The following is an 11,491-nucleotide window of genomic DNA, read 5'->3' as shown; positions in this document are numbered from 1 at the left end:
TCTCAATTAAACCGCTTTTATGACACTTTTACATTTAATAATCGATCAAAATTGTTAGTAAAGTTAACTAAAAGATCAATAACTTATAAGAGAGTAAACTAGTTGTAGTTGTTAAATAATATTAATATAGGTATTGGTAACCTGAGTGCACATTGAATTTATTTTTTAATTTCTTACCAACAATCTTTGTTCTAAGCCATTATTTTTTTCAATTCATTTGGCATAATGTGCTAACAAGCCAAATATCAATCACGTTTTGTGCATTTTTGTTAACATGATTCAAATTATGTCTTTAAAACTGAGGCATTATTTGGAAATTCTCTATTAAACTTTTGAAAAACTTTTAAAAATTGACTTAATTTTCAACCAAAAACCGAAAGTTATATAAAGCGGAGCTGGGTGCAAGGACCTTGCCAATAATGCGCAGAAAAGGGCAGCTTCCCCCCTCAAGGGTTTGAATTTTAAACATCTTTTTAGAAATTAATTTCCTGAAATTTATATTTTAATAAATCATTTAATTAAAGTTGTATTTCCCTTTTTTGGAATGCATTTAAAAAATTGATTCAAAAAATAGCTGACCCATTTATTATTTTTATCGTGGCTTTTTCATACGAGTTATATTTCCTTCCGTTGGAATATAATATTTTGGAATCCTTAAAAAAAATATCGAACACAGTGGGATTTTCTTTTCTTTTTCATATTTACTTAAATTATGATCGAAATAAATGAAAGTGTCATATTAGCAATTTATTTACAAAAACTTTACACTTTTTTATTTAGTTTTTCTTTAGGCTTTTTTTTTTTTTTTTTGCACAATAAACACAAATTTTGGTTTTGTTTTTATTAAATATTCCATCATGTTGTTGTTCGTAAGTTCCTTTTGCTTTTATTTTGTTTAGCTCACATTTTTCGTTACTGTTTTTTTTTTTTTTAATCATATTTATATATAATGCTGATTTAATTTGAATATGTTTTAAGCTGGCATTAGGCTTGATTTTGGAAATGACAAATAGGAGAACAGGGGGGAAAAATAAACTATGCATATTAAAATTTCTTTTTGTTGTTTCATTTCTTATTTTTTTTGTTTGTGAACGCTCAGTGGTTCTATCGACATGTTTAGACTTGTTTAACTCTAATTGTTGTATTTTTGTTTTATATATTCTTTTTGCATTTTTTTGTTTTTGTTTCATGTGTATTGTTTTGTGTAAAATCTCAGTTACATGTACATAGATATATGTATATATTTTTTTTCATTTCTTCTGTTTTGCTCATTTGTTATCAACATTTAATACAGGTGTGTGTGTTTGTGTGTGTGCCATTTAGAAACTAAATTTTTTAAAATTACCATCTAGTTACATTTATGTATATAGTATATATATTTGTTACATGAGAAAAGCTGCCAAAAGAGAAAAAAAAAATTGAATTTGCCATTTGGTAAGCCACCTACATAAGTTTACATATACATATGTATATGCAAACAGCATTGAGATATATATAGATATATATATGTACATAAATATATTTCCGTGTGTTAGTTTACCTTTTCTCCATAAAAAAAAAAAAAAATCAAATGACAATACACACAAAGGATACACATACACAAAAACGAAGAGAGTGAAAATAAACTGACTAAAGGACTAAAAGAAGTTCTAGTTAACATATAATAATAATAATTATAATATTATGTAGTTATATTAAATAAAATAATCACAATGTTTTTATGTTGTTGTTGTTTCTGATGTTGTTGTGTTTGTTGTTTCTTTCTGCAAGTGAGTTTTTGAAACTCACACACACAAAAAAACTAATTACTAAAACTAAAATTATATTCTAGAGTTTAGGCGTGTTTGCTGCTGCCCATTTTCCACCCATGAAATTTTCCAATTCATCTCTGCATATTATCATCTTTTATCTTATCAGTATTCTATTATCGGGATCATCATTATGAATATTATATTTAGGTCGTATTATTTGTGGAGGGTCGTCAAATTTGTTGTTGTAGTTGTCCAGATAATTTTCGTCGTCGTAGTGGTTGTTGTTGTTGTTGTTGCTGTTGTTGATGCTGCTGTACTTATTGCCATAATCGGCTTGCAGTAGGATTAGCAAATATATGCCAACCATCGTAATGAGAGTCAAGGTGATGACAACCATGGCAAACATTAGGATGCACACAGGCCACCAACATCAGTCTGTGGCAGTTTTTCGCATTATCTTACGTGCAAAGCCAATGGCCGTATCTCAAAGAATCTCACAGCATCGACAATACCGTGGTCGATTACCGGTGGTAACAGCGGGCGGTGTTACAGGTGCAAAATATGCATGCACCTTAATATTTGGTAAATGATTCTGCAAATAAACAAAAAGAAAAACCAAACACTTTGATAAGAAACACTTGAAAATCCAAATATCAGTCAGAGATTTCTATCAGCTTCTGAATTATGGTAAAGTTTAGTTTATAGTACTTTTATAGCACTCAAAATCATATCAATTAAGAGTGTCCCATATCAGTAGCACTTACAATCATAATCTTACACATTTCGCACTAATTACTTTGAATAATTTTCTAGCATTTATCAACTGATTGACTTGTGTAGAAGTGTTTCAACGTGTCTGCTTTTAAATACATACTTTGGAAAATTTGGAAGTCCATTAGGGTTGATTTCAGTAGTCTGGACACCCAGGAAAGCCCATTTCTTTTTTTTTGAAATTAAATATTACTGTTGACTACAAATTTTATGAATTCATACGTATTTCTTCTTTAATAGAATCGTGCAATATTTCATGGCAAAAAAAAAGTTAGCTACTTCCACAAACCGTGGGCAAACGAGAGAGGGAGGGAGAGAGAGAGAGAGAGAGGTAAATCAATAAATTTGGGGGACCCATGCGCCTAGTTTATGACTTCGGCCTGTTAATTTTCTGCCTTATCATGAACATTATATGAACGAGTGTTAGCTAGAGAGGGTTAGTTCAAGCTCACCTTCAGCTTACGTATGGCGGCACGTGATATTAACTGACAGTCAAATAATTCGATGCGCTGTAAATTGTGACACGAAACTAAATGCTCCAATGTGCGATCTGTTATCAGTGGACAATTATCCAGTTCGAGCACAGACAGGATTTCCGCTGCACAACTGCCTGTTGTTAGATGTCGTATACCATCATCAGTTATCAGTTCGCAATGTGATAAGGTCTTTAACGGGGTACAAAAAATATATATATATATGTAAATTTTGATAGATATTAGATTAGATATTTTTGATAGATACCAATTTCTCTAAACTGGGACAGCCAGTGGCCAGATGGGCCAATGTTAGATCAGTTATCTGGCTGCATTCTTCTAAATCCATACGCTCTAGATATTTGCAATTGCGTCCCAGCGCTTGAAAGCCAATATCTGTGAAATTTCGACAACCGGATACCTCTAAAGTATTTAATAGCTGATTATGTTGCGATAGAGCCATCAGCGAGAGATCAGTGAGATCCGCACATTTCGATAAGCAAATCTTTTGCAATTTGGGACAATTTGAAGCCAATTGGCGTATTGATGAGTCGGTTATGGTCTGCAGCGGAAAATAAACAAAATTAGTTATAGAGATGAACAAAGTGCGGAGAAAAACAAGAAAATTGTTTACCTCACAGCTGTGTAAATTTAGCACCATTAAATCGGGACAGTATTTGGCCAGGCACGTTATGGCATTGTCGGTAATCTGTTTACAACCTTTACTACTAAACTTGCGGAGTTTGATGCAACCGCGGGCCAAAGCTTCGACACCATTCTCGGATATCAAATGACACCAGGACACATTGATTTCCAAAAGGTTCTATAAATTGGAACAGAGATCATTCAGTTAATAAACAAAAGAAATCAATTGTAATTGCTTACCGAACAACCATCCGATATATATTTTAAGCTATTATCTGTTATATTAGAGCATGACTCTAAATTAATGGCCGTTAATTTGGTGCAATATCTGCTTATGGATTGTGTTGATATATCTGTTATTTTTTTACATTCCGATAGGTCCAAATGCTCGATATTGTGGCAGTGATTCGCTAGAGTTCTATAGCAAGCATATAGAAAATACCGAGAGAAATGTTAGGTAATTGTAAATTGGTGACCCCGATGTCATATTTAAGAAATTTATTACCTTATGGACTGATCTCCCACCGACTGACAACCACGCAGCGATAGTGATTTGAGAAAACCGCCACATCTTTGCGATATATTCTCAATCACAGGACCCTGAAGGTAAAAAAAAATTAAAAATTATTAACAAAAAAATCCTTAACAAAAAAATATAAGTAGTTTTATACCTCAATATCACGTTGAAAATCGAATAAATTGATTTTCTGCCAACTGGAACCGTCCAGGGCCAGAACATTCCAATATTTGCACACCTACCACAAAAATGATAATAAATTTACCATAAAGAAAGTTTTACCACAGGGCGTATACTTTACCTGAGCACAACGACATAGCGAGACAACATCCAAATAGGAGAAAACACGCAATAGAACCTCCTTTGGCAGTTGTTTAATTAGCTCATCGTCCAATTCAGTTTGTCCTAGGAATGTTTGCTGCAAAATCGAAATCAAATAAGTATGAATATATACTATATAATGAAGTCATATACATGTATGTATATATAAATTTTATTGTAGATGTGTAATGTTTAATCAACTTAAATTAATAAAAGAAAACGAAACTTTTTCAAGAAAAGAAAACAAATCAATTAAAACGAGAACGAGAGTCGAGTAGAGAATTGAGAGAGGGTTTTTGACATGGCTGGGGTTGGGGGTGGATCTATGTATGAAAGAAGATGCTTTTTTTTGACCAAGAATGGAGTTGAATGGATATTACTGAAGTAAGAAATTGGAGAGTTTTGATTTGACCCGTTGATACTGTTTTTCTTACAGGTTCATTCAAATCCTGATGATCCTGATTTTGCTGATGATGATCCACTATGGCAGCGGTAGCATTTAATTCGGGCGTTATGGATAGACTGGATGAGGAACTGTCACTGGATGCACTGGTTGAGGCGCAGGATGAGGTGGCCAAGGTTGCCATTGTGGCTGCTGGAGTAGAATTAGAAGTTGCAGGTGGAGGAGGAGCTATTATGGGGGTGGCACTACCAAATGTTGCTGTACGCCAAATACTATGACAAATGCCAGTGATAAGATTTGTGTGATTGTTGTTGTTGTTGTTTTGGTTGTGGTTGTTGTGGCTGTTGTTGCAGTTCAGTTGTTGTAAGCTCAGATTATGATTGTTGTTGCTATTGTTTTGGTTGTTGCTGCTGTTGTTGTTGTTATTGGACTCGACACTGACACTAATGTTGCTGCTGCTGCCACTGGGCGGGCAGAGTAGCTCAATGCTGCCCGCTGTTGAAGAAGATGAAGCTGTTGCTGCCGCTGCTGCTACCGCTGACGCTGCTACCGATAGACTGCTGCTGCCATTGACGACATCTTCTCCACCGCCTCCTCTGCTAATAGTGTTGGTGCTGCCGCTGCTGCTGTTGCTGCTGCTGGCTGCGCTGCTAGCGTTACGCGCAAACATGCTTTTGAATTGGTTTTCTTTTGTCTTGTCTTATCAGAACGTCGCTGCGGGCAGCAACGCTGGGGCCACAATTAACTCTTTCACACTTTTTGTTCTCTCCCGCTCGTATGTACTCTCTCTCTCTCTCTCTCTTTACTTTTTCTGGGATCCCTCTTTGGCACTCTCCCTCACTCTCTGACCGCCTCTGGAGCTTTTGGTTAGTCCGTGTGAATGCTCGATTAAAATATTCACAAATTGCGTCTTTTTTTTTTTCTTTTTGTTGTATTTTTGATATGCTCTCGCTCGCACTCCTCATGCGTCTTACTCCCCCGTCAATTGCTCGCGTCACTTTTTTTGTTATTATTTTCGTTTTATTTATTTTTAAACATTTGCAATATTTGTTTTCTTATTACACCAGGAACTGGGCCGATGCAACAATTGTGTGTTTTTTGTTGTTTTCTTTTTTTGTCTTTTGGCGATCGCACGTGAGAAATAGAACAACAAATTATTATTATGAGACATTTGATTATTAAGTGGCATCCAAGGGCATTGTGGGACAATATACACTGGGGGTTCCGATCGTGCTCTAATTGAAATGCTACCACAGACCGACCAATTCAGTCAATGGCCCCCCCATCGTCCGCTGCTCATTCCACACCGAGTTTAAATAAAAAACCATAAAAGTCAATTTATAAAATAATAAAACCCGAATGACAATCGACAAAAATCATTTCAGGAAATACAATTTAAGTACAAAAAAGAATACATAATTGAAAGATCGAACCATATCGACAGTGGAGCGAAGCAGAAATAGAATAACAAAAAAACACTTTAAGCTATTTAAATTTAACAATTGAAATTGATCTAAAAGAAGAAAGCACTTGAAAATATCAAGGAATCTAACTTCGACTACAAATGTCGAATTTGATATACCCTTCCAGTCTTTGGCCATACATTTTCATCCTCCGAACTCATTTTCTGTATCTCAATGCATAAATCTACTCACATACATACATGCATAAAGAGATTTTGAACAATAACGTAGTAAGATGCTGATTTATATTGATCATATCTTGTGTTCCATATATCCGATCCTATTAAAATTTGGGAATGTCATGTTTCACCGTAAAAACGATCATATTAGTGAATTTCATAAAGATACTCCGAGTCCTTTGTCTATTTTTCATATCTATAGTCCGATCCGTCCGATTTTTATATTTCATCTCACAATGATTATAAATAGCTTAAATACCAAGTTTTATGCTATCAGCTTTGAAATTGGCGGTGGTAACTGCACCGACGGACCGATGGACATGGCTATATCGACTGAGTTGCTCATGCTGATCAAAAATTTATATTTGTATTTTAATGGGTCGGAAATATCCCTTCTCTCCTCTATGAAAACATATATCCAAAACATGTATCCATCTGTTTAGCATTCTGAAAATCAATATTCTACTAGATTAGATATCGATCAACAAAAAACAGAATTCTGTATTAGTTAAGTGACAGTCCGTCACCTTATTTCATATGCCAGTCGCCAATTATTAAAGTATGTTTGTATAATTCATCGCGTTTGTTTATTTATTCATTTCCTTTGTTATAAAACGTTTGTGAAATGGAATTAAATTACATATATTAAAAAACAAATTGTCATTTGTCAATAAATGATTGTATTGAAGGTCTAGCAGCAATCAATGGCCAGGAATTCTTATGATATTCAGCTGCCATCCCCATATAAAGAAGGCGATAGACAGACACAGATAGAAAGAGAGAGATAGAGACGGAGACAATGACAATGGCAATGGCATACATATTTTCTCACAATTTCTTATATGGACGTAGCAATATTAAAATGGTAATGGGTACAAATTTATAAAGAATGGGGGTGAAAACCACACACAATCACAAAACACAAATTGGAGGAAAACAATTTCAGTCACTCCTTATGCTAAACTAAATAGTTTCAATTCAATTCAATTCACACTTTTCACAATACCCTCTCTTATGTTCAAAAGAAAAGGCATTTTGGGATCTCTAATAAGCTTACTGACCTTATACTCTAGAGAAAGATTGAATGAAGATCTGACAACTTAAATATGGTTTATGTAAGGTTTTAGATTTAAAATATCACAAAATTCTAATAAGTAGCTAAATGTCAATTAAGATTCAGTCCCAATTGAGGGTATCAGAGGTATAATATAGTTTATTTTTCCCCCTCCTGAGATTATCGCTGAGAGAAAACAGCTGATGGTGACAGCCTCCACAGCTGCTTAACCTCTCCCACGCTCTTTTTCACCCTAGGTCTCGCTCTCCCTCTCCGTCACTCTCTGTTTTGATTGGATAGTTTAGTTGTATAGCTGTAAAGTGCAAAATGGAAAATGCATTTCCATTTTTCAAAACAAATTAAAAATTCACTTTGACTGGCTTAAAGTTTTTTTTTTTTTTTTTTTTGTATTCATTCTTTCTCCAAAATGACCTCGAAATATCAAAGATGGTTATGTACATTCATGCATGTACATACATACATATGTACCGTATTGTTTGTTTGTACATAAATACTTATGTATGTATGGTCTATTTTATATAAGTCAGGGCTTTCATGTATCTCTGAGCTACATCGAAGGCCACAAGGTCATAGTTGGCAAAAAAAAAAAATGAAGAAAAAACTGGGTCATCTGTCTCCCAATGTGTGTTCCTATTAGTATTGTTTTTTGTTGATAAGCAAAATAACAAAGTGTGTATATGTACATACACTCACACACATACACACTTGTCCGTCTCACCCTCAGCACTTCGTTAATCAACAACAAAAATTTTGAGGGCTTGGAAAAATAGAAATAAGCAAAACAGCTGATGACACATAAACAACAATTTTCCAGTGGTGGAAAGAAGCGAAAATAATGAAAACTTAAAACAAAATGTGCAACAAACACACATACAAAGACCCTTACATACACACACACACACACACACAGACAGAGTACACATTATTTCAATTATTGTTACCAATTGATGGAAAACATACCATTTGTTTGTTTTATTTATTTTTGATTTTCTCTTACTAATCGATTTGTTGTTTAATAAACTGAATTTGGTTGGCAAATGCAACAACTACACGCACGCACACACACACACAACCAGAATAAATGCAAGCGAGACGACATCGATAACAACGGAGTGCAGAATGAAAACTGATTCGCAGCAGCAGCAGCAAAAGCCAGAGAACCACCAACACCTACACACACACAGACACGCACACATACCCAAAGAGACAACAGGAGAACAGCTGAAAAATGCATTGCCAAGTGAGCAAGAGCGAGTGGGAGTGAGCATTGGCAGCTGGTAAGCAACAGAGCAACAAAGATAGAGAGAGAGAGAGAGAGTAATTGAGAATGAGTGAGTGAGAGAGAGAAACTCTCAGTGTGCGTGTGTGGGGGCGTTGGGGCGGTGCAATGCACTCGCAAAAAAATAAGAAAGGAAAGAAGAAGAAACCAATAAACCAACAAAAATAAACTTTAGACCAAAAAGTCTCAATGAGTATTAGAGCTTTGAAATGTGTGCGTGCCAGAATGCCAAATGCAGGCGGACAAAAAGAGAGACAGAGAGAGAGAGAGAGAGGGAATAAAAACAACAGAGCAAACAACTCTAAATTAAACGAATTTGTCATACTCTTTTTATATAAGTATTTCAAATTGACTACAACTGCTCAGGCTTTTCAATTTTAGGGTATTTTCAGCTTGCGGTGTAAATTGAGTGAGATGGAGATTGACGACTTTGAATGTTTATCTTATACCTTTCTGTTTCTCATTCTTCGTTAGGCGCTGCATTAACTGCTTCACTGCAGCTAGACAATCTGCCATGACGATTTCTGCATTCTGTTGCATTGACAGCTGTTTCAAACAGCTGATAATATTTATATGTTTTTGTTTCTTAACTTTACTAGGCAAACAAAATTCGACATGCGAACAATTGAAAAGAGAAAAGGATAAATCTTTTCACTTACTTTTCCTCCTACAAGTGACTCCCTTAAGTAAAAAATAAGCAAAAGCAACAGCAGGTCATTAGCTGGGGGATGGAATATGTATATGCTTGAAGCAGATAGGGGATTGGTAAGGGACTTCAACGAGTTTATTGCACTTTAGCTAAAGTCGTTGTTAAAAGACAAACATACAATTTTCGAAACTGGGCGGAGGAGTGGTCAGATCTGACGAGGTGTTACTGGGGAGTACCAGGGGGTATGTCCTTGTCGGCGCCCTATCAGACAAAGGAAACGACGCCAGCCATTTCGTTTGATGATGACGACGACGTCGACTTCAAAAACAAAGAATTTACTTTAAACAAAAAAAAAAAAAAAAACATGAAAAAATAACGAATTGAAGTCCCAGCATAGCATAGGGTCATGGACGTAGAGAGTATTGCCAGAAAAGGGAAGCAAAGTTTGATGTATATTTGATATATTTTCAATACTGTTTAATTAAAGGCCTTTTGACAGATCCGAAAGTTACCTTTGACTATTTGTGATCCCAAATATGTAATATATGTAAATTTAAATTAACCCCCCTCAATGCATCCATGTAAACAAAAGTTAATAGAAGACGACAAAGCCAGCAGGAGGTTGGGAAGAAATCTTGTTTTCCTGACTTGGAGCTGTCTGGAGGAGCAGCTCACATATACAAACGCGTATATGTATGTATGTGTCTGTGTAAGCAAACAAAAGACCTAAAGCCAAAGAGCAACATTTACGAAATCATAAAAGGAAGCATTTTGATTGCTTTCAATTGGAGAACAAGAAAACTACATCAGCCAACTCTACCACCATGAACCACTCTCACTTATTATAATTGTACATATGTACATATGTATGTATGTATGTACATATGTATACATATGTATTTATCTATGTACTTACATCAAATCGTTGATTATGGCGTCCCGAATTTGAGTTGGTCATTTTATGCGTCTTAAAGTTTTAGCCCCCCCACCCCGGCCAATTGCTTCTTGTTGTTGTTGTTGTTGCTTGTGCTTTCCTTTTCACCAAGAAATAAACCAATATGATTCTTTGTTGGGGCTCCGGCCCCACACGCACACACACATATGCACACACACACGCACAAATCACCCACTCGGTGTGAGTGTGTTTTTGTTAGTAGCAGTAAATTTTGCGTCGCTGTTCCTGGTCTGTTGTTGTTGCTGTTGGATTTTCCTCTATACTTTGCTTGATTCTTTTTGTTGTTTGTTGTTTTTTTGTTTGTTTGTTTCTTCTTAATGGCTCTCACAATTTCGACATCACACTCACAGTCACAATGTCACACACAGAGCTGCACTCAATGCAGTTGCAATAATTGTTATCGTTTCAGTTCTGGCATTATTGCAATTGAAAGAATTCCTTTTATTTTTCTGGTAAACATTTACTTAAGCTACTCGAAATTTTAGTGTTGGAAAATCGGTGATGGTAAACGAAATATTGTTTCTGCCGGCGGTGCCAGAGAGTTTCAATAATGCCCGCGTTTTTTAAATCTGATATTTTTATTTCATTTATTTTATTTAAAATTGTTTTTTATTTTAATAATTTAAATTTTTTCTTTTTTTAATGCTAAATGCATACCATGTAAAATGTATGAGTTTAAAAGTATTGGGTTTTTGGAATAATATTAATTCAATTCGAATATATGTATATATGCGACTTTCTGGTATTTCTGTGTGACCCTCTACTCAAAAGTTTACCAGTTGATTAGGGCGTCAATAAAATATTCTTTTGAATATTGTCAATTGTGGTTGAATACTTAACGGTACTTATGAACAGATGCTTACGATAAAATAAAAAATAGCGTTTATCATTAAGTATTTAATTGACAGGTGCAGCGGTTGCAGAAGGAGAATTTAAATTTTGCGTTTCCCGCAGACTCAAAAGTGTTGCAGGATGAAATATTGTTCCTGGCATGATGACTCTAGAAATGT

At 35.0% G+C, this 11,491-nt stretch overlaps 1 protein-coding gene across 3 annotated transcripts; it reads right to left on the bottom strand.

Annotated features, from left to right (window-relative positions):
• Nucleotides 1-878: 878 nt before the first annotated feature.
• On the bottom strand, nt 879-10,976 carry LOC137578114 (F-box/LRR-repeat protein 20). 3 transcript variants are annotated; one of them, XM_068291759.1, is made up of 9 exons: nt 10,443-10,976; nt 4,459-4,575; nt 4,312-4,395; nt 4,146-4,240; nt 3,881-4,058; nt 3,630-3,818; nt 3,264-3,557; nt 2,975-3,187; nt 879-2,343 (listed from the first exon to the last, which is right to left on the bottom strand). In XM_068291759.1, the coding sequence occupies exons 1-9, from the start codon at nt 10,482-10,484 to the stop codon at nt 2,236-2,238; spliced, it is 1,320 nt and encodes a 439-aa protein (XP_068147860.1). In that variant the 5' UTR covers nt 10,485-10,976; the 3' UTR covers nt 879-2,235. The 3 variants fall into 3 exon arrangements, with proteins under 3 accessions (XP_068147860.1, XP_068147862.1, XP_068147859.1); XM_068291761.1 differs by lacking the exon at nt 10,443-10,976 and adding an exon at nt 8,559-8,703; XM_068291758.1 differs by lacking the exon at nt 10,443-10,976 and adding an exon at nt 4,913-6,028.
• Nucleotides 10,977-11,491: the final 515 nt, after the last annotated feature.

The sequence above is a fragment of the Drosophila tropicalis genome, unplaced genomic scaffold, assembly GCF_018151085.1.
Source record: "Drosophila tropicalis isolate 14030-0801.00 unplaced genomic scaffold, ASM1815108v1 contig_593, whole genome shotgun sequence".
Taxonomy (NCBI): Eukaryota; Metazoa; Arthropoda; class Insecta; order Diptera; family Drosophilidae; genus Drosophila; species Drosophila tropicalis.
This window is presented reverse-complemented; position numbering and strand designations above follow the sequence as displayed.